Genomic DNA, 22,321 nt, shown 5'->3' on the forward strand with positions numbered 1-22,321 from the left:
TAGAGAGTGCACTTTTGTTTGTATCTCACCAAAGATATTTATGTAAGTCTTCTGAGAGTCCTCCTCCTGCAGTGGCAGTAACCTTGCCATACGGTTAATAGCAGTGGACTTATATACCGCTTCATAGGGCTTTCAGCCCTCTCTAAGCGGTTTACAGAGTCAGCATATTGCCCCCAACAATCTGGGTCCTCACTTTACCCACCTCGGAAGGATGGAAAGCTGAGTCAACCCTGAGCCGGTGAGATTTGAACCGCTGAACTGCTGATCTAGCAGTAGCCTGCAGTGCTGCATTTAACCACTGCGCCACCTTGGCTCTTTAACTGGTTAACCCAGTGGTGGGATTCAAATAATTTACCAACCAGTTCTCTGCCCTAATGACCAGCTGGGTAGGCGGGGCTCGGTGGTCATGTGATCATGTGGGCGTGGCCAACTCAAGGTCACTCATGTTGATGGGCGCTTCGCCTTTGTTGTTACAATGGTAATAAGGGTTAACCGGAGAAGCAGTTTCTGTAAGAAGGGCAATAAAGATTAGGCTAGAAACAACACCAGAATGTTTCCTTCCTGCCTTCCTTACAGGATTAGCCCTGTAAAGTGGAAAAAAACAAAAGGAGATTTCTTCCAACAACCGGTTCTCCGAACTGCTTAGAAAGTTACCAACCGGTTCTCCCGAATAGGTGCGAACCGACTGAATCCCACCACTGCCTTACAGATTAAATGTTGGACATGTTTAGGAAAGCAATTGGAGGATTCTCTTAGTTTTGTTTCCTTCCCATGGTTTCCCTTCCCATTCCTTCTCACTGCCAGTAGAACAAACATCAACATTAATGTGAAGTAAGGCTAGGATTTCGGAGGAGATGAGATTCTCCCGAATAAGTGCGAACTGGCTGAATCCCACCACTTCGTCGTATCTGTGAAAAAGGGTCATAAGTCCTTTTTTTCAGTGCCATTGTAACTTTGAACAGTCACTAAGGAACTGTTGTACGTCGACTACCTGTAAAAGATCAGCGATCTATCACTATAGAACCCTCTGAATGAAATTAACTAGGCAATTTATATGACTTATATAGATTGTGCTTGTTTTATTAAGTTGGAGTTCATTTTCATTCCCCTCTGCAATTCATTGTTGATGGTTTGATTCTCTATAATTACGGTAACTCACTAACTCAATAACATTCTCTTTCATGCCATTCCTTGAATTGGACAAATTTATTCTCTTGTTTTGAGAATGAACAAAGGAATGGATTAAGAGAAGATGGACAGGAGAAAAATGTTTCCATCTTATCTAGACGTCTAAGGACAATTTTAAATGTGTGTTTAGAAGGGTTTATAGAAGGCAATTTATATGACTTATATAGATAGTGCTTGTTTTATTAAGTTGGAATTCATTTTCATTCCCTTCTGCAATTCATTGTTGATAGGTGCGAACTGGCTGAATGCCACCACTGGGTTAACCATAATACAATTCTTTTTTCTTCCTCCATTTCACGAGGTCCAATATTAAATGAGATTAGAATTGTACTGCTTTAGAATCATGCTTGATGTGAAAAATGCATTTCAACGTATTGTCGTTATTTCGTCCAGCCTTTAGATGAAACCAGCCAGATGAGCGACATTCCTGTGAAAGTGATTCATGTCGAAAGTGGGAAAATTCTTACTGGCACAGATGCACCAAAGGCTGGGCAGCTGGATACCTGGTTAGAAATGAATCCTGGGTAAGTCGCTTGCGGAATTCACTGTTACGTTTCCCCTAAGAACAAGTGATATGCAAATATGTTTATTCCTTGCATTTCTTTTTTTTAAAAATAAATAAATCAATCATAGCAATTGCAGTGGAGTGGGTGCCCTCAAGCTTGTGAAGACTGTAGCCTGTTATGTGTTGCTAAAGAGCAACACATAACAGGCATAGACAGGCATGTATAGAGCCAAGGTGGCGCAGTGGTTAAATGCAGCACTGCAGGCTACTGCTAGATCAGCAGTTCAGCGGTTCAAATCTCACGGGCTCAGGGTTGACTCAGCCTTCCATCCTTCCGAGGTGGGTAAAATGAGGACCCAGACTGTGGGGGGCAATATGCTGACTCTCTGTAAACCGCTTAGAGAGGGCTGAAAGCCCTATGAAGCGGTATATAAGTCTAACTGCTATTGCTAAAGAAGTTGCTGAAGTTGCAATGGACTTTGTGTCTGGAGTCAAAGCTAGGCTTCGTTGAGATATCACATGCTCCTTGAATTTAATCACAGCCATGAAGTTGTGATTCAGTTATTACAAACCAATCTTTGAAAATTTGTTGGGATGCTGCTAAGCAACCTGCAGAAAATCAGGAGAAGCACATCCAACATACTCATATACCCACATTCTATCACTTCCTGCCTCCTCCCACTTTCTACCCCCTCATTCATTCATTCATTCATTTCATTTTATTTTATTATATTTCTATGCTGCCCTTTTCCCCCGAAGGGGACTCAGGGCGGCTAACAAATCAGATCAGGGAAGGGGGGGGTACAGACAAAAAATAAAAAACGAAACATGACAATACATAATTTAAAACACACAACAGTCATACCATTCAAGACGGGGGCAACAGCTCTTTAGCCCCAGGCCTGTCGGAACAGCCAGGTTTTGAGGGCTTTGCGGAAGGCCTGGAGGGTGGTGAGGGTTCGAATCTCCACGGGGAGTTCGTTCCAGAGGGTCGGAGCAGCCACAGAGAAGGCTCTCCTCTGGGTAGTCGACACTGGCCGGCGGATGGAATTCGGAGGAGGCCTAATCTGTGGGATCTAATCGGTCTAGTGGAGGTGATTGGCAGCAGGCGGCCTCTCAAGTACCCAGGTCCAATACCATGAAGGGCTTTATAAGTGACGACTAGCGCCTTGAAGCGTATCCGGAGACCAATAGGCAGCCAGTGCAGCTCGCGGAGGATAGGTGTTACGTGGGTGAACCGAGGTGCACCCACAATCGCTCGCGCGGCTGCATTCTGGACAAGCTGAAGTCTCCGAATGCTCTTCAAGGGCTGCCCCATGTAGAGCACAGATCATCCAGCCAGCTTTCGTGGCTAAGTTGGGACTAGAATTCATACTTTCCTGGTTTCTAGCCCAGTATCTTAACGGTTAGATTGAACTGAATTCATCTTCCTTTTTCCTTCTTCCTTCATCTTTCTCCCAGTTTCCCAATGATTTTGAAGGAAGGAGTGATTCTAACAGACTTGGCCTGTCAGGGGTATTTCTCTATAATAATTCACAATGTCGTAATTATTTAAATAGATATGAAGTAGCACCAAGATCTGACAGCGAAGACAGCGGATCAGAGGAGGAAGAAGAGGTGAGGAGAAATGTTATCTTGATCCATTTTGTTCTGTTTAGATCAAAATCAGACGTATGTGTTATGTTTGAAGCATTTTTTATCCTGGATTGAAAAGAATTTTGATAAGAGCCATTTGATGCATTTTATCTAATCTTATCTTTATTCAGATAGAGCCTTCTTGACGTCTTGTCATCAGGAAAACAACTAGCAGTTCCTACTTCCCATTACATTTTGCTTTTTTTCACTTAAGTACAGTATAAATCCGGGCTGGCGAACCTATGACACATGTGCCACAGGCGACACGCGGTGCCATTTGTCAGAGCACCCAAGGCGTTGCCCTGCCCTGTCACATGCACGCTGGCCAGCTGACTTCGGCCTTCTTTTGAGGCCATTTTCCCCCTCCCCAGGCTCCAGAGGCTTTATAGGAGCCTGGGGAGGGTGAAAACAGCCCTTCCCCCCCCCTCCGAGACCCTCTGGAGGCTTCAGGAGCTTCCCTGAAGCCTCTGAGCGCAAAAAAACGGCCCTACAGGCAAACCAGAAGTTCAGGAACGGACTTCTGGTTTGCTCATAGGGCCAGTTTTAGCCCTCCAGAGCCTTCAGTTACGTTCCTGAACTTCCTGTTTGTCCATAGGGCCGTATTTTTGTGCTCCAGAGGCTTCAGGGAAGCTCCAGGAAGCCGCGGGGGAGGCTGTTTTCGCCTTCCCCAGACTCCTATAAAGCCTGTTAGGTAAGCTCCCCGTTGGGAGAGCGAGTGTGTTCAGAGAAGCGTTGTGAGAGTTGTGTTGGAGAACACACAAACCAGCATACAGAGACACTGCAATTTAAATAGGCTTTTACTTTCGTGGAAAAAGAGGTATCAGAGTCCATCAAACAGTCCAAGTCATACACGGTTAAGGCAGTCAGTCATCAACGTCTTTCAGTTAAGGGAATAATCCAAATAACATAGTCCATAATCATACAAACAGTCCGGTACACAAAGTTTGGTAGCAGTTGCAAAACTTACAATAGCTCACGCTGATCACTATACGGCACTTCTAACAGCCAGCTTCCAAACACTCAGATCAGATCAGATCAGCATCTAATAGTGATTCTGGCTCCATCTTATGGCCGATTGAGGAAACAGCAACCAATCACATTTACAGCATGATTTAAAGAAACATGTATAGCATTGTTACATGATTTATATATTGCCAACCCAACCGATTATATTCCTAACGAAGCCTATGGAGCTTGGGGAGGGTGAAAAAAGCATGCCAAAAATGGGCGGGCGTGCTGGTCATGCGCGCATGCATACTGGGGTCATGTGTGGGCGTGCCACACTCAATGCAATGCGCACGACCCCAGCACGCGTGCTTGCATAACCAGCACTTCCCCCCTCCCCCCTGTTTTTGGCGTGCTTTTTTCACCCTCCCCAGGCTCCAGAGGCTTTATAGGAGCCTGGGGAGGGCGAAAACAGCCTCTGGAGACACGCCCATGCACGACCCCCCTGCGCTCCCTCCGCTTTTGGCACACGAGTCAAAAAAGGTTCTCCATCACTGGTATAAATCAATCCAGCAGGATTAAACTGTATCTCCAGTGAGTCATTCTTCTCCTTGCATTGTACCATTATTAGTGGAGATGCATGTGAGAAATTACACATGAGGAAGGAGTAAAGGAGACACAACTTACTAGCAAACATAGCTGAACCTTTAAGCAAAGACAGTGCAGAGAGCCTGTACTAATTTTCTATCTGTATTACTAATCGCAAAAGATAATTAGACTCACCCAATCTAAGATCAATCCTTTTCTGTGAGACGGAATATAATGGTTTAAACCAGTGTTTCTCAACCTTGGCTACTTGAAGATGTCTGGACTTCAACTCCCAGAACTCCCAAATGCTGGCTGGGGAATTCTGGGAGTTGAAGTCCAGACATCTTCAAGTGGCCAAGGTTGAGAAACACTGGTTTAAATCTTTCTCCAGCCTCCTTTCTTAATTGAGACTATATTGCTTCTAACGCAGGCATTTAATGCCCTGTTATTGTTTATGTGAAATGTTTTCCCTTTTGTTTGGTTAACGGGTGTACAGTGAGGAGCTGAAAGTGACTTGAACTATTCTCAGTTTTTACCCCAATCTTCATCCAAAAACACGGAGAATTTTTTTGAGATCAATTGCCATTGGATGGTCCCTATTTCTGTCTAATAAATGTCACAAAAGGGGGGAAAAAAGGGAATGATGTGGAAAGAGGAGAAAATGCACATCCAGGGACCAAAGAAAATTAGAAATTTTTTATAACAGACAGCTTAAAAAGAAATTTTTAAAGGGAATGGATGGCCCTGCAGCCTCCTCCTGCCCCCCCCCCTTTGCTTTTGCTGCTGCTGCTGCTGCTAACATCTTAAGGGGACCAGAAGGAGAATTTCCAATTTCCAATTTATTAGCATTTGTATACCGCCCACTCCCTTGCGACTCTGGGCGGCTTACAGGCAAGACAAACATATATTAAAAAATTTAAAATAAAATACAAGTGTTAAAAATATCAACAACATGCATACAGTTGGAGTGGGGCTGGATACTAATCAACAGCCCCAGGCCTGCCGGAACAGCCAGGTCTTCGTGGCTTTACGGAAGGCCGGAAGAGTGGTGAGGGTCCGGATCTCTACAGGGAGGTCGTTCCATAGGGCCGGAGCAGCTACAGAGAAGGCCCTCCCCCGGGGACCTGCCAACCGACATTGACCGGCCGACGGCACCCGGAGGAGGCCCAATCTGTGTGATTGTATTGGTCGTTGGGAGGTAAATGGCAGGAGGCGGTCTCTCAGGTAGCCAGATCCTAAACCATGAAGGGCTTTGAAGGCCAGTGAGTAGAACTGATGGGGTGATCCTTCAGTGGCAAGTTATTGTAAGTTACATTAAGTTACTTTGGTTCGTGGCAGGAGGAAGAGGAAGAGCAACCGCAGCCCGCTCAGTCTACTCTCCCTGTAGAGGAGAAGAAAAAGATTCCAGATCCAGACAGTGATGATGTCTCAGAAGTGGATGCAAGGCACATTATCGAGTAAGACTCGTACAGGGGTGGGTTGTTGTTTTTTGGGTCAGTTGCTTCTTTTGGCATCCCCTTTCAAGAGAGGTGAAAAAGGAGGGTGGATGCACATGTAACGTCTCCCCTAAGTGAAGGAGGGCAGCTGACGCTAGAAAAGACCCACCTTCTGCCTTGGGAAGAGTAGAATTTGGAAGCCTCTTAGAGGTTTGCATTCCCTTTGGTTCCATAGGGGAAATAGTCCCTAGGGGATTATAGCCTGCCAAAATGCAAAATGGCAGAAAGAGAAAGAGATAAGGTAGATGATCCCCCCCCCCAAAGCCCTCCTTCTTACGCAGTCTCTATTGCAAAGGAGTAGCAAAATGGCTAAACACAATTGCATAGTTACCGTAGTAGGGTAGCTATCCCAGAAAAGTGCTATCCCAGCTATTGCTCTTCTCCTTCTTCTTCTTCTTCTTCTTCCTCCTCCTCCTCCTCCTCCCTTCTCCCTTCTTCTTCTTCTTCTTCTTCTTCTTCTTCTTCTTCTTCTTCCTCCTCCTCCTCCCCCTTCTCCCTTCTTCTTCTTCTTCTTCTCCTTCTTCTCCTCCTTCTGCTTTCTTCCTCTTCCTCTTCTTCTCCTCCTCCTCCTCCTCCTCCTACTACTACTACTACTTCTACTTTCTCCTTCTCCTCCTCCTCCTCCTTCTACTTTCTTCCTCTTCTTCGTCTCCTGCTCCTCCTCCTACTACTACTACTTCTACTTTCTTGTTCTTCTTCTTCTCTCTTCTTCTTCCATCTTCTTCTTCTTCTTCTTCTTCTTCTTCTTCTTCTTCTTCTTCTTCTTCTTAATGCAGAAATAGATGCCGCTGTGGATCCTAGGTTCTGAAACTATAGTTGTTCTTTATTATAGACACCTTCTTTCTCTTGACAGCAGCACTCCTTAGCATCTAATAATAAATGAAAAGTTATGTAATTATGCATAATACTATTGATTTGGGAAGACTTGAAGAGAACAAGGGGGGGGGGGAAATGTCCATTCTGTCTGCCACTCTTTAATGATTCCGTGGTTACCATGAGGAGAACATGTGCGCCTAGCAACAAGGACCAAGCTTTGCTTCCTTGAAGTGGAGCAGCTCCCACCAAGACCATCTGCATTCTCTGCTTCTTCCTCAGGCCTTTCTGCAAGAAAGAACTAGGAAGACTCTAGTAGACAAGTGATGGGAAATGTCCCCAGCTTTAGGTATTATTCAGAGGTTCCAGGAACAATCAGCCTGGAGCAGGACAACTTCACTGGAGATTCCAGTCAGTTACCCAGCAGGGAAGCAGATTCTTGAATGGTCCTGAAAGAAAGAATCGATAGCGTAGTACAAAATTTAGCTGTTAACATTCCCCATTATGTTACTGGCGCCCCTTTTCCTTTCACAAAGCTAGAACTTTAATCATATCTATCCCAAACAGGAGAGGAGAAATCCAGAGCAGGTCTGAGATCTGAGTTGCCAGTTGTCTAAAGCAGTGTTTCTCAACCTTGGCCACTTGAAGATGTCCGGACTTCAACTCCCAGAATTCCCCAGCCAGCGAATGCTGGCTGGGGAATTCTGGGAGTTGAAGTCCGGACATCTTCAAGTGGCCAAGGTTGAGAAACACTGGTCTAAAGGCCCAAACAGAATTTTTTCTAAGAAATTGAAGCCTCAGAACTAAAGTAGAGAATGTAAACCACCACGGCTCTGCCCCTAAAATAGATGATAGTGAGGAGGGATAATCTGTCAAGTGGTTTTTTTAAACAGTAAGTATTTTTTTTTTAAAAAACCCATACATACACAATTAAACCCTAAAAGATAAGTCAATCCTTGTGAGGTTTTTTTTCTGGTCTCCCACACCTAGCAGGAATTAATCTCCTTTGAACTCCCCTACGACAGCAGTTATACCGCCAGTAAAGTGAACACTCTTTCTCACTCCCTTAAAATCTTTTCTTAGGAATGCCAAGCAAGACGTTGATGATGAGTATGGTGTGTCTCAGGCCCTGGCCAGGGGGTTGCAGTCTTACTATGCTGTGGCTCACGCAGTCACTGAAAGGGTGGACAAACAGTCCTCCCTCATGGTGAATGGTGTCCTCAAACAGTATCAGGTAAGAATCAGAGAGCAAGTCCTGACCGTTTGGCTGAGCCCAGATGTGGAAATTTCAGTGTTTTGAGCTGCTCTGTAGAACAAGGCCACCGTTTTCTCCTTGTAGGCTCCGTAATGTCTTTGCGTTCCTTTTTCCCGCCCGCAGATCAAAGGTTTAGAATGGCTGGTATCGTTGTACAATAACAATCTCAATGGCATCCTGGCCGACGAAATGGGCCTGGGTAAGACAATCCAGACCATTGCTTTAATTACATACCTCATGGAGCACAAACGAATCAACGGACCCTTCCTCATCATAGTACCTCTGTCGTAAGTATACCTTGAAGACAGGTGGGGAACTTTGAGACTATCTGTATCCGTGAAAAAAGCACTGTTAATACGTGTTGATTGAAGTGTTAGTGGGATGTAATTTAATAGGGAAAATAAATAAAGCTTTCGGAAATCTGTGGCCCAGGAACACGTGACTGAAATGTTGTGGGAAAGATAGGACACAGAAGCCAGCTCTTTAGAGAAGGAAAAAGTTTATTGTGCCAAGTTCAGAGACAAAGGCCTGAACTCCGAATGACATCAGGAAAGTCCTTTTATAGTTTTTAGCTTTTAGCATCGTGTGATGTGCTGCTGTAACTGTTCCAGAGAGCGAGCAGTGAAAAGATAACAAAGTTCAACAATAATAACAATGTCTGAGAAAGTATTTTTTTTTTTATTATGAATGAGTAGAATTTATAAGTTTGGTTCAGGCATTATACATGTTGGCGTTCACTGACTGTGGTTGGGGGCAATATGCTGACTCTCTGTAAACCGCTTAGAGAGGCCTGAAAGGCCTATGAAGCGGTATATAAGTCTACTGCTATTGCTATTGCTATTGCTATTGCTACTCCTGGCTTGTCTGCCCCATTCAAATGGGTTAGAGCCGAGGTGGCGCAGTGGTTAGAGTGCACTTCAGGCTACTTCAGCTGACTGCAGTTCTGCAGTTCTGCGGTTCAAATCTCACCGGCTCAAGGTTGACTCAGCCTTCCATCCTTCCGAGGTGGGTAAAATGAGGACCCGGATTGTTGGGGGCAATATGCTGACTCTGTAAACCGCTTAGAGGGTGCTGAAAGCCCTATGAAGCGGTATATAAGTCTAAATGCTATTGCTATTGCTATTGCTATTGGTTTTTTTTTATTTAAATGACTTGGTTAAAAAAGGGTAAAACTTTTGAGAAATGAAAACGCTTTGGACAAATGCTTTACTTGACTACCAAGTAAATTACCAAGAATTGGCAACCAAAGATTTTACATAACTTAAACATTTGTGCTTCATATAGTTATTTAATGTACATTAATTTTGTAAGACTGAAATAATTTAATTCATTTAGTTAAATGATAAAAACTGCTGCCTGGGGTGTGTGTGGAGTATGGCACTGATAGATTCCATCTGATCAGTCAGCAGATATGACTACAGTTTTGTGTTACCCTTCTAAAAAGTTGCTTCTTTTTGGAAGAATGACAAATAATGGTGACGGCAATGTTAACTTTAATGTTTGCACTTTTACAGTTTTTAGTTATTTCTTCAAATGATACAATGAACTTAGCTGTGTACATTAATGAAATAGTGAATTTTACATTTTATAATTGCAAACCCTTTGTTTATTGATATTTGTTCATCTTGTTCCATCTTCTATTAAAATAAATTATTAATTTAAAATAAGTACATAGAATTTGAGCGCACAGGTTTTTATTCATTAAGCATATGGTTACGAGATCTTTTTTAATTCTTGAAAGAAATCAGAAGATATTTTGTATAAAATGGAATTTTTCACTTTTTTTCTGTTTTAGAACTCTATCAAATTGGGCCTATGAATTTGATAAGTGGGCTCCTTCTGTGGTTAAAGTCTCATATAAGGTAAATATCAAGATTGGGATTTTCATACTCTTTCTCGTGATCTGAAGTGGCATTTCAGTGCTATTCTCTGTCCTTGGATGTATGGATAAAAGTATCTCATTGCTGTATCACTCCTGTGTGTGAGGCCTGAATGTCTTCATCAGATCTTCCACCTCCAATCAGCTTTTTAGTTCCTGACTAGTGGTGGGTTTTAAAAAAATTTGGAACCTACTCTGTGGGTGTGGCCTCCGTTGTGGGAGTGGCTTGCCGGCCATGTGACCTGGTGGGAGTGGCTTGCTGGCCATGTGTTTTCTTTCTTTCTCTCTCTTTCCTTCCTTTTGTCTCTCTGTCCCTTTTTTCTTTTTTTCTTTCATCTCTCTCTCACTCTTTTTCTTTTTTCTTTCTTTTCTTTATTTCTTCCTTTCTTTCTCTTTCTCTCTCTCTCTCTGTGTCAGTCTGTCTGTCTCTGTGTGTGTGTGGCAGTGGTGGGTTTCAAAAATTTTTGGGACCTCTTCTGTAGGTGTGGCCTGCTTTCCGGGTCCACTGGTGGAACCTCTTCTAACCGGTTCGGTAGATTTGACGAACCGGTTCTACCGAATAGGTGTGAACTGGCAGGGACCCACCTCTGTTCCTGACCCTCTGCTTCCCTTTTCTCCTCAGGTTTTCCTTTTTTTAATTTTTCATGTTTCTGTTTCTCCTCAATTCTGCATGTTGCCTCTTAGCTTTTCAAACTGTTCAGCCAGCCCCCACAAAGCTTATTCTTCTGTCCAAAAATGTCAAGCACCCAGGAAATCACGATATTCAGGCTGTTCAAATGTGTATGAAGATTTATTTCAAGGTTAAACTCTCTACAAGAATCTGGCCAACTAACGGTTAAGGGAAATGTGCTGGAGATAAGAGAGGCATTCAAGGCTAGACTTCGATCTACCTAGTTACACGTTGCCAGATAGAAGGAAGGCGGTGTTCACTGTGTGAGTTTGGGCCACTCATCCTCTCTCAATCTAGCCTACCTCACAACAATGTTGTTATGGGGAAAAACTGGACTGTGGATGCCACTGTGAATTCCTGGAATAAAGGTGATATAAAAATGTAAGGAAGAAAGGAACATTTGCACATACTTGCAAATGTCTACAGATGCAAATAAACACATTAATTGGAACAGAACCACAATACACTAAATGACTGGAATTGCAGTTAATTGAAATGATTTAGGTATTTCTGACCAAAAGACGAGTATCAAAAGATGACATCTTTGTTTTATTAAAGATTAAATCAATCATTAAATAAATCTTGCAATCTATACCAATTACTATTTCTCTACTGATGACGTGTTTGACCCTTCCCTCGGGCTCAGCCTGGTCTACAAAATCTTCTGTGAAGTTTAATTCCAAGCCCTTCTCTGGGCTACTGATTTGTTTACCTATCATGTGGAAAGTTTATAAAGTAGATCAGTCAGTTCATTTCATGGTTGTACATGCAAATAAAGAGCATAGATTAAATATCAAAACATATACTTAGTTTTTGTGTTTGTGTGTGTTTGTGTGTGTGCTTTTTTTAGGGCTCTCCAGCTGCAAGACGGGCATTTGTACCTCAGCTTCGAAGTGGAAAGTTTAATGTTTTGCTTACTACATATGAATACATCATCAAAGATAAACACATTCTTGCAAAAGTGAGATTTCCCTGTTGCTATATATTTTTATTAATGTGGTTCTATTTATATATTTTTTTTCTTAAAAGGCAACTGAGAAGAAATTGATTTAGAACCGTGTTTTTCAAACTTGTCAGCTTTACAATATCTGACCTGAACTCCCATGCTGGCTGGGAGGAAAAGTTGCAAAGTTTCGACAAACACTGATGTAGAACAACATAGAAAATACCATAAATATATAAATATACAATCATAGAACAATGGCAGGGAGCAGTAAGAAAATAGCATTCATGTGCATTGCCTGTGGGTTATCCAGGCAAGCATTATCTGTGTCCCAGTCCTAAATGCCAATATACATTTATATGTACTTTGAGTGTTTTAAGATTAACCTAGGAAGTTGTGAAAACATTCTGAAAGAGATCAGTGGCAAATGAATTCCATGTGGTTACCAAAAGGATAACATGGGCGTGTTTGCGTAATCATCAGGAATCAAGCGGATTTTATTTTGTTTACTTTAGACCAATGTTTCTCAACCTTGGCAACTTGAAGATGTCTGGATTTCAACTCCCAGAATTCCCCAGCCAGCATTCGCTGGCTGGGGAATTCTGGGAGTTGAAGTCCAGACATCTTCAAGTTGCCAAGGTTGAGAAACACTGCTTTAGACTATTACTAGTTTGGGGGGGGGGTAGAAAATGGGAGGAGGCAGGAAGTGATAGAATGTGTGTATATGAGTGTGTTGGATGTGCTTCTGCTGATTTTCTGCGTGGCACGACAAAACCACGCTCGACTAAAGCGCGCCCGATTAAACCGCGTCGCTGACGTCATCAACAGGGCGACAACAGCGAGCGCGGAGAAAGAAGGGCGCTTTAAATAGCGCTTTGAAAGCAAGCCGATTCAACTTAAGGTAAGGGTTAGGTTTAGGATTAGGTTAAGGGTTAGGGTTAGGTTTAGGATTAGGTTAAGGGTTAGGGTTAGGGTTAGGTTTAGGGGGGTTAGGTTTAGGGGTTAATTTTAGGTTTAGCATTTACAGCGTGCTTCTGTCTCCGCGCTGTTGTCGCCCTGTGATGACGTCAGCTACGCGGTTTCGTCGAACGCGCTTTAGTCGAAGGCGGTTTTGTGGTGGAACCGATTTTCTGCAGGTTGCTTAGCAGCATCCCAACAAATTTTCAAAGATTGGTTTGTAATAACTGAATCACAACTTCATGGCTGTGATTAAATTCAAGGAGCATGTGATATCTCAACTAAGCCTAGCTTTGGCAAACTGTGGAACTGGGGTTGTTTGCCAGTCTCAAGATCTACCAAATTATAAATGAATATTTTTTTTATCAGTTTGAGTTAAATGAGTTATTCTAAAAATAGTATTTCGTTATAGCCTGTACAAATGAGATGATTTTATTTTTCTCTTATTTAATATTTTTGCTAGCATTTGTGAAACGGAACAAATAAATTAATGGCATGTTGAGGACTCCTATTTCACCCCTCTCGGGATATATATACTGTTTACTTAATAACATTTTTAAAGCCAAAATCAGTAGCAACCTAACTCAGACAGTTCGTGTCTTTACAATGAGAATGTGTCCTGGGCAAAGAAGTTTTGTTATTCTGGAATTAAGGCAAATATTTACAGCCGCCAAACTCATATTGTCAGATTCGTTGGAAGTACATGATTGTTGATGAAGGTCACCGGATGAAGAATCACCATTGCAAGCTAACCCAGGTTCTGAACACACACTACGTAGCCCCACGTCGTTTGCTGCTGACCGGAACTCCACTACAAAATAAGCTACCAGAATTATGGGCTCTGCTCAATTTCCTTCTTCCAACTATCTTCAAAAGTTGTAGCACGTTTGAACAGTGGTTTAATGCTCCATTTGCCATGACTGGAGAAAAGGTAAGGGCCGAAAGAAGCATCTAACTCTGTTCTTCAACCAAGGCCTTGTGAAGTTCTGCAGAGCCCTCCAGTGGGTTCTGTTCTGACCCCCCTCATCCCACACCCATACACCCCGAGCCAAAGATAAGTTATGGCATTTAATTAACAGACAGACAGGTCCTTGGCAGCAAACCGGCAGAGACAAGCTTGGGCAGCTAACCGGCACAGATAAGCCGTGGCAGCAATCCAGCCTACCAAGGTCACAATAATGTTCTCCGACATTAGTTCCTGCATTGACTTCTGCAAAAGGGGTGTGTGCACAAGCAGTCCTTTTATAGTCTGGAGAGGAGCCTAATGACCACCAGCTGAGTGCAATTACCTCCTGTAATTGCGTAATTGTTCCTTACGCCTATTAGCTCTCTGGTGGTGGGCATCTAGGAACAACTCCCTTGTCTCCTCCCCACTGGTCCAAGGCTCAGGCGCCTCATGGTGGCCAACCAGCCTCTCTGCGCCCTGCTCGGAGTCGGAACTCTGTCCAGGGTCCTCCAAAGCCGACTCATAGGGCCCCTCGCTGTCGGAGTCTGGTGGCAGCTCCAACGGCTCCTACTGGGCCACAACAGGGTTCTGTCTGAACAATGGCAGTCTGCCTCAGATATTGCAGTCTCTCCTGTGCAGGGTAGCCTGTTCCACTTAAGAACAGAATTTGCTTACTCTTTGTGGTGGATTCATCAGTGTATCATAATAACCTATTGTACACAACTCCAAATAATCTGATTATAGGAGTAAAGTATAGCGTTGCCCAAACGTTGGGATTTTATGATTGCATTTTTTAAAAAAATGAGTTTTGTTTTTGAATAGATTATTGATAAACAGTTACCAAAAGCAGCTACATAAACAGTATTTAAATTTTTTTCCAGTGTTAAACATGGTTTTATTCTAGCCAAATGAAATGTTTCTTATATTTAATAGTTTCTCAGATACAAACCCAAGTTTCTGTTTCACCTAGAATGCTAAATGAATCAAGGGCCGAGTATATTTGTTTACCATACCTGTGTTCCACCTGTTCCCAGGAAAGCCAACCAAAGCCAGCTGTATCAGTTGGAGCTGTTTGCTGGTACATTAGGCATTTCTTACGCATGTTATCCCATAGTTCTAATCCAGTTTGACACAACTTTTCTGAAAAATTAATTGGTCATTCGTTGTTGTAGGCGATATGTTAAGTTTAGAAAGCTGGAGAAGAATCAATGAAATACCGTATTTTTCGGAGTATAAGACGCATATTGTTCGGAGTATAAGACGCACCTTTTTTCCTCAAACAAGAGGCTGAAAATCTGGGTGTGTCTTATACAACAAATACAGCATTTTTTGCCTCCTGAAACCCCGCCCCCTTCACCAAAACGGCCATGCATAGCTGTTTAGAAGGCTTTCAGAGAGCTCCTGGGGGCTGGGGAGAGCAGAAATGAGTGAAAAATGGGCCATTTTTTGCCCCCCAGCCCCCAGCAGCACTCTATAAGCCGCCGTAAGGCTATGCATGCACGTTTTTTGCTCATTTTTGCCCCCCCTACCAGGAGCATTCTGCAAGCCCCCCCCCCCCTCCCGGCTATTCATGCCTCTTTTTGGGGGAGAAAATGGACCCATTTTTGTGAAATACGGGCTGTTTTGGGGAGGTTTGTAGAGTGCAAAAACATTTTTTCCCCTTTTGGAAAGTTTTTTAACTGATTGATGATGAGAATTAGATTGATCAAGTGCTGTGCCAGCAGAAACAAAGTCTTAGGTGCTGCAGATTGTCAGCTATTTCCTTCTCCAACACATGGATAAATACACCTGGAAACATCTACCTACCTACCTACTCTCTCTCTCTCCCTACCTACTTACTATATTTCTCTCTTTCTCTTTCTCTCTCTCTCCCCCTCTATCTACCTACCTACCTACTCTCTCTCTCCCTACCTATCTACTCTATTTCTCTCTCTCTCTTTCTCGCTCTCTATTCCTCTACCTACCTACTCTCTCTTCCTACCTACTGTATTTCTCTCTCTATCTCTCTCTATTTCTCTCTCTCCCTCCCTACCTACTGTATTTCACTCTCTCTCTAGCCCTCTGCCTACCAACCTACCTTCTCTCTCTCTCTCTCCCTACCTATCTTCTGTATATCTCTATTTCTCTCTCTCTCTCTCTATCCCTATCCCTTTATCTACCTACTTAACTAACTACTCTGTCCCTACTTACCTACTGTATTTCTCTCTCCCTCTATCTACCTACTTTTTTTAAAAAAAAATTGCCTCTTCAAAACCTTGGTGCATCTTATACTCCGGTGCGTCTTATACTCTGAAAAATACGGTAATATTTTGTTTTTGTTTTTTTATAACTGTGGATATATAATTAATGAATGGTATTTTAAATATTCGTGTTTCCTTGAATTTGTGTGTTTTTTATACAGGTGGATTTGAATGAGGAAGAAACTATTCTAATTATCCGTCGTTTGCACAAAGTTTTGCGCCCCTTCCTACTGAGAAGGTTAAAGAAGGAAGTAGAAGCACAGCTACCTGAAAAGGTAAGTATATACACTGGAGACTGTTCCAGATTCTTTCTAGAATCTGTTTGGCTCATGGAATGGTTTGTTGTTTCTGGTGTTTGTGTAGATAGGGGGTAGGGGGCGGGGACAAAGAAATGGCTGCTATGGATGTCAGAGGTAAGCAGCCTCTTTGTGTGCATTTGATTTCTCTGCCAGCAAGCTTGGGCCTTTTTTTGCTGGCAAGTATCTACATAGAATCCCAGTTAATAGCGGACCAAAAGAATCAGAGCTCTGCCAATAAATGTTTGACCTCTCATTTTCAACAAATGCTCTACTGCTTTTTTTTTTTTTAAGATTTTTATTAACAAACATGTAAAATACACACACACAAAATTTAGACGTACACCAGACTTATACAATACAATACTAACAGGAACTTCCTGTCCTTTCTAATAGCAATTATCAATCGATACCGTCCACCTTATATTATTTAGTTAGTTTGTCCATTTCAGCACAATTCATAACCTTTCTTATTATTTCATCTTCGCTTGGAATTAATTTGTTCTTCCATTTCTGGGCAAAGGCAATCCTTGCTGCCGTAATTATATGTAGTATTAAGTACTGGATTTCTTTTTTGTATTTCGCAGACATTATTCCTAATAAAAAAATCTACTGCTTTTTCTGTATACATCTGCAAGAAGTAGAGAAAGACTCGCTTCGGCTTTGATCAATATTTTGATAAGAGATTTAAGATGAAAAGTCAGAGGTAGCTGATACCTATAACAACATCTCCCCCCCAAAATTTTTTTAGATCTCTTCGACTATAGACTTTAAAAGGACATTGCTATACTATTTATCAGAATACCAAAACACACTTCATGAAGTTGTCATGTGACAAACTAATCCACATGCATTCACATGCAGTGTTGAAACACACATATAAAAGAGGCAGAGTTTGCATTATGATATTACAGATATGTTTGCTATTTACCACCATAACCACCCAAAACTCAAGACCTTTTAAAGCAAATTCTCATCAAGAAACCCATTGTAATATTTAACAAGAATTGCGTTACCTTTATGTCAATAGTCCTATGAAAATAACCAATATTACCCAGATTGTTCACAGAGCCTGAACGTTTGGTATCTTCTTGGAATAGTTTGATCCTCCAAACATGGAATATCATCTTTTAGTGATATTAGAGGAATTTCCAATCGGAAAATTTTATATGATTCTGTAATTCTTGTTAAATGTTTGGGGGAAACACTGTTTTTTTTCAATGTTCAAGTTCATAATTGTATTGGTCTGACATGTGCAATCCATTTGTCATGCTATATAAAAATAAAATAGCAGAAATCCAACAGAATGGCACTCAACGGATCCTCCAAATGGGTTGGCAACCATGGGTTTTTGACCTTGTATGAAATCTCATTTTAGAAACCCCTGCAAAGATGATCAAATCAAGTGGATTTGAGATTACCAGTCACTATGGTCCATTGTAATTATTATAAGAATGGTGTCTGCTGCTGCTAGCACAGCTGCAAGAAATGAATCTGAATAGATTACATTGTCTGGAGGAAAAAGGGTCTCAAAATTGATGCACCTCAAATCTTCTCCGAGATGCCACGTACAAAGCTAGTACATTGATCCAGTGTACATTTTCAGCTCTGCCTAAAAACTATGAAGATTTAATCCGGAGCTTGATTCATGCACGGTGCTCTACAGCAAAGCTACATCCCTAGCCCAATAAATTTTAAAGGTGCTGCTTATGTATGATCAGAAATTTGAAGAAGCGCTAAATGTCAACCACCAGCGCAATGTTGGATTCCATGGAGTTATGAAAACAGTTTGCGTTTTAATGAATCCCATGTGTCTTCTCTCTTCCAAACAGGTAGAATATGTTATTAAGTGTGACATGTCTGCATTACAAAGAGTGCTTTATAGGCACATGCAGGCAAAGGGAGTGCTGCTTACAGATGGATCTGAGAAAGACAAAAAGGTTTGGAGAGCATATTTTTTACACTATTGTGAAAAAAAAGGGGTGGCCATTCTTTTATTGGACTGATTTATTACATTCCTGAATCGGAATACAACCTTCAGCATCCCTATCAGTCGGATTAATTCATTTGTTGGAGCGCAGGACAGGACATAATGGCTGGCTTCAGCTAGTTCACAGAGGGACTCCCCATTAGATAAACAGGCTTGTGATCCCAACCTGGAAATGGGCAGCAGATAGGAAATGGGAGGTTTAATTTTCTAATATGTGGAGTGTTTCGTAGATGGTCAGAATGAGGCATAGTCAAAGTGCAACCAAATATTTGGATTAGTGATAGCATTCCATTGATGTACAAATCATTATATTGTATTTCTGATCATAAGGGTATTTTAAAGCATAATGGTCAAAACATTCATTTGCCCCCAAATTTGAAGCTATATCCAAGTGGTTGGGGTTCCCTGCTGTAGCATTCATATATTTTTTTTTTTGAGATCTTCCATGAAATCCTTTTCAAATGAAGTTTCTGGATAGAGAGTGCAATATGATAAGAGATTGTTATCGGTGGAAGAAATTTGTGGGCCTTAAAAAAAAGTAAACATAGATTTTTTACACCTTCCTCGAATACTTTATGTGCTTAGTTTATGTGATGAGAACTTAAGCCTCACCCAAATAATAGCAAAACAAGACTAAACTAAAACAAAAAAAAAACTTCAGGGAAATGAAGTTTAATACATTGAACGTCCCATGTCTGGTTCCTTTTTCAGTGTCCTACCCATATAGCTATAACTATCCAGCCTTTGCTCTATGGTTTGAACAGTGTGGAAGAAACAGGGCCCTGGCAACGCAGGTATGCTATAAATAGTTTGCCTTCTTCAATATTTTTCACACTCTTTTTCTCTTGCAGGGCAAAGGTGGTACGAAAACACTCATGAACACTATTATGCAGCTGCGGAAGATTTGCAACCATCCATATATGTTTCAGCATATAGAGGTAAAGATGTAGCACTCTTAAAGAGAAGACTAGGAAAGAGAAATGTGCCGGAGCAAATGCGTTGAAGGATGGGTTAATGGGAGTGTGTGTGGATACATTACTGCCATGCCTATTGAACCATTTCACAGATGGACCCAGCTCATAATCTGGGGGTTCCTCAAGCAGCAGGTGGCAGTTGTGGCCAGGAGGACCTTTGCTCAATTTCATGTTGCGAGCCAGTTGTGCTCTTTCCTGGATTATTATGAAACTCTTCTTTCAAACTCTCATGCCCTGGTCATCTCCCTTACGGACTACTGCAATGTGCTCTACATGGGGCTGCCTTGAAGAGTATCTGGAATCTGCAGCTGGTGCAGAATGTTGCCACACAAACAGTTTTGAGCATCCCAAGGGTTGTGCGTGCAACACCTTTGCTGTGTGAACAACATTGGGTGTCAGTTTGCCTCTGGGTTCAATTCAAGATGTTAGTTGTCATCATTAAAGCCCTTCATGGCATCGGATAAGGCTACCTAGGAACTGTCTAGTCTCAATTACATTGACCCATTCCACCTGGTCTGACAGGGAGGGCATATTATAGACCCCGTTGCTTAAAGAATTTCAGCAGGTGAGGTCTGGGAAGAGAACCTGTGCTGTTGCTGTCACCCTATAGAACACCCTTGCCCCCAGAGGTGAGGCTGCCCCCCTCCCACTCTCCTGGTCTTCTGGAAGAGCACAAAGACCTGGCTCTGCCAACTGGCATGGGAATCTTAAGAGTGGTACGCAGATGTATACATTTTTTTATTATCGTTCCTGAAGCAAATAGTTCTCAAGGAATAGCAGTAGAAGTTGTCTATCCTTTTTTCTCCTCACCCTGGCATCAAACATTGTACTCTGTTGTCCAAAGTGATATATATGGAACTCTGCGAGGAAGAAGAGAAATCTTCAGTTTGCTTTATTGGCTGAAGCTTTCCAAAATACCATAATTCATGACTGTCCCTCCTTCCTCCAGGTTTATTCCAAAATTAGTGAAGCTCACGGGTTAACATTTGGTTCCTCAACATAGTATTGTATGTATACCATTTAAAGTCTCAAAATGTATTGGACTTCAATAGTTTCCTGTTAGTTTTTTGGAGAGCACTCAGTAGAGAAAGGCTGATTGTGAAGAACTTTGCAACATTATAAACCCTAAGTACTTGGAGGTCTACATTCATGACGTAGGCAAGCAAAAATCTCCAGCTGCTTTGAAAATAATTTTTAACTGTAATTGAAACATCTGTAAGAGCCGAGGTGGCGCAGTGGTTAAATGCAGCACTGCAGGCTACTGCTAGATCAGCAGTTCAGCGGTTCAAATCTCACCGGCTCAGGGTTGACTCAGCCTTCCATCCTTCCGAGGTGGGTAAAATGAGGACCCAGATTGTTGGGGGCAATATGCTGACTCTCTGTAAACCGCTTAGAGAGGGCTGAAAGGCCTATGAAGCGGTATATAAGTCTACTGCTATTGCTGTTTATTTGAAAAACTGTTTTAATTGTATTAATTTAAATTAAATTAAAAAGAATGGCTATCTTAGTTACTAGCCTAAGATGTGTAGTACAAGCCTTCCAGACTACTAACTATCAAAATGCCTTTCGAAGGCAAGAAAACCCTCTCTTGTTATATATGGCATCATTTCTTCATATTTATGTTGGTTTCCATACATTTTGTTACAGGAGTCCTTTTCTGAGCACTTAGGCTTCACTGGAGGCATTGTGCAAGGGTAAGTTGCATACTCTAAACATTTGGGACTATGTCAGGGGGGGGTCAAACTGGAGGCCCACGGGCCGGATGTGTCACGTGCAGGCCACGCCCACCCCAGCTCCGCGAAGGGGAAAAAACATCGCGAAACATCACGTGGCGGCGTGAGATTGACACCCAGGGACTATGTGTAGGTTTTCTTTGTAAAGACTCAACAGTCTGAACCGATAACGTCATCACACTTGGCTTCTTAAATTCCAGAGGCATCTCCAACTGTTCTTGATGGACAATTCTGGCACTAGGACAATTTCTCATCCTATGAATTAATGTTTTGGGAGTTATGCTTTTTAAGGTCTTGGGCTTCTATAAAAAGCTTGTCTGGATTTAATTAATTTAAGATCAGTGCAAATAGTTTTCATTCCACTTGTTCAGCCACCATAGATAATTGCAGCGATGTTGAATGAGTGGTACAGTATTTACACGGCCAGTTCTCAAAAGCTCCAGCCTCCCCAGTACCCTTCAGTCACACTAGCACACGAGAGCCGAGGTGGCGCAGTGGTTAGGGTGCAGTACTGCAGGCCACTTCAGCTGACTGTTATCTGCAGTTCGGCGGTTCTAATCTCACCGGCTCAAGGTTGACTCAGCCTTCCATCCTTCCGAGGTGGGTAAAATGAGGACCCGGATTGTTGTTGGGGGCAATATGCTGACTCTGTAAACCGCTTAGAGAGGGCTGAAAGCCCTATGAAGCGGTATATAAGTCTTATTGCTATTGCTAGCAATTTGGGTGCTTGGCAACCGGCTCACAATTATGGTGATTGGCCATCATAAAAGTGAGCAGGCAAGTCACGTGACCGTCCCTGGTGGTTTTCCACCAACAGAGTCATTGGGAGGGAAGGTCACAAGTCACTCTGGTAATTCCCCTTTGCCTTCCTGCACTTGCACCCCACTGTGCTGTCCATCCCCCACTCTTCCTGTGCTCTACCCCATTGTGCCATCTATCCCTAAGGCCTTCCTATACTCCTGCAGCACCACATCATCCGTCCCCCACTCTTCTTGTGCATAGACCTCCCAAGCTCTCTCCCGGCCTGCCTCAAATTATGTCTAGCCTGTATCAGCCCTCCCAGAGTCTCTCCTGGTCTCTCCCCCCCCCCCCCCCCGGAGCATCCCTGAATTGTTTACCTGGGATTCCTCCCAATTCCCACTTAACAACCTGCACGTCTTGGCGTTACAGCATCAACCAAGACTTTTGAGATTGTTGTTGCTGAGCATTATGATCACATGACATTGTGTTTTACTACCACTCCGCCCCCCGCCCCCCCCAAGCAATGG

General features: G+C 42.5%; 2 protein-coding genes across 8 annotated transcripts in view; one reads left to right on the plus strand and one right to left on the minus strand.

The window, feature by feature from the left end:
- The window catches only part of FARSA (phenylalanyl-tRNA synthetase subunit alpha), a 350,543-nt gene that overhangs the window by 183,807 nt on the left and 144,415 nt on the right, over positions 1–22,321 (minus strand). The window lies entirely within an intron of this gene.
- SMARCA4 (SWI/SNF related BAF chromatin remodeling complex subunit ATPase 4) overlaps positions 1–22,321 on the plus strand; it is an 89,675-nt gene that overhangs the window by 36,397 nt on the left and 30,957 nt on the right. For all 7 annotated transcript variants that reach the window (XM_087711008.1, XM_087711009.1, XM_087711010.1 and 4 more), the window contains exons 13-24: positions 1,582–1,712; positions 3,253–3,310; positions 6,200–6,318; positions 8,254–8,404; positions 8,549–8,712; positions 10,221–10,287; positions 11,825–11,935; positions 13,563–13,805; positions 16,222–16,335; positions 18,189–18,296; positions 19,198–19,284; positions 20,968–21,014. In XM_087711008.1, coding sequence (XP_087567134.1) covers positions 1,582–1,712; positions 3,253–3,310; positions 6,200–6,318; positions 8,254–8,404; positions 8,549–8,712; positions 10,221–10,287; positions 11,825–11,935; positions 13,563–13,805; positions 16,222–16,335; positions 18,189–18,296; positions 19,198–19,284; positions 20,968–21,014 — 1,400 coding nt within the window. The remainder of the gene's footprint in view (positions 1–1,581; positions 1,713–3,252; positions 3,311–6,199; positions 6,319–8,253; positions 8,405–8,548; positions 8,713–10,220; positions 10,288–11,824; positions 11,936–13,562; positions 13,806–16,221; positions 16,336–18,188; positions 18,297–19,197; positions 19,285–20,967; positions 21,015–22,321) is intronic.

This window comes from Thamnophis sirtalis, unplaced genomic scaffold (genome assembly GCF_051295495.1).
Source record: "Thamnophis sirtalis isolate CommonGarterSnake01/CBP01778 unplaced genomic scaffold, rThaSir2_p1.2 scaffold_3, whole genome shotgun sequence".
Lineage (NCBI taxonomy): Eukaryota > Metazoa > Chordata > Lepidosauria > Squamata > Natricidae > Thamnophis > Thamnophis sirtalis.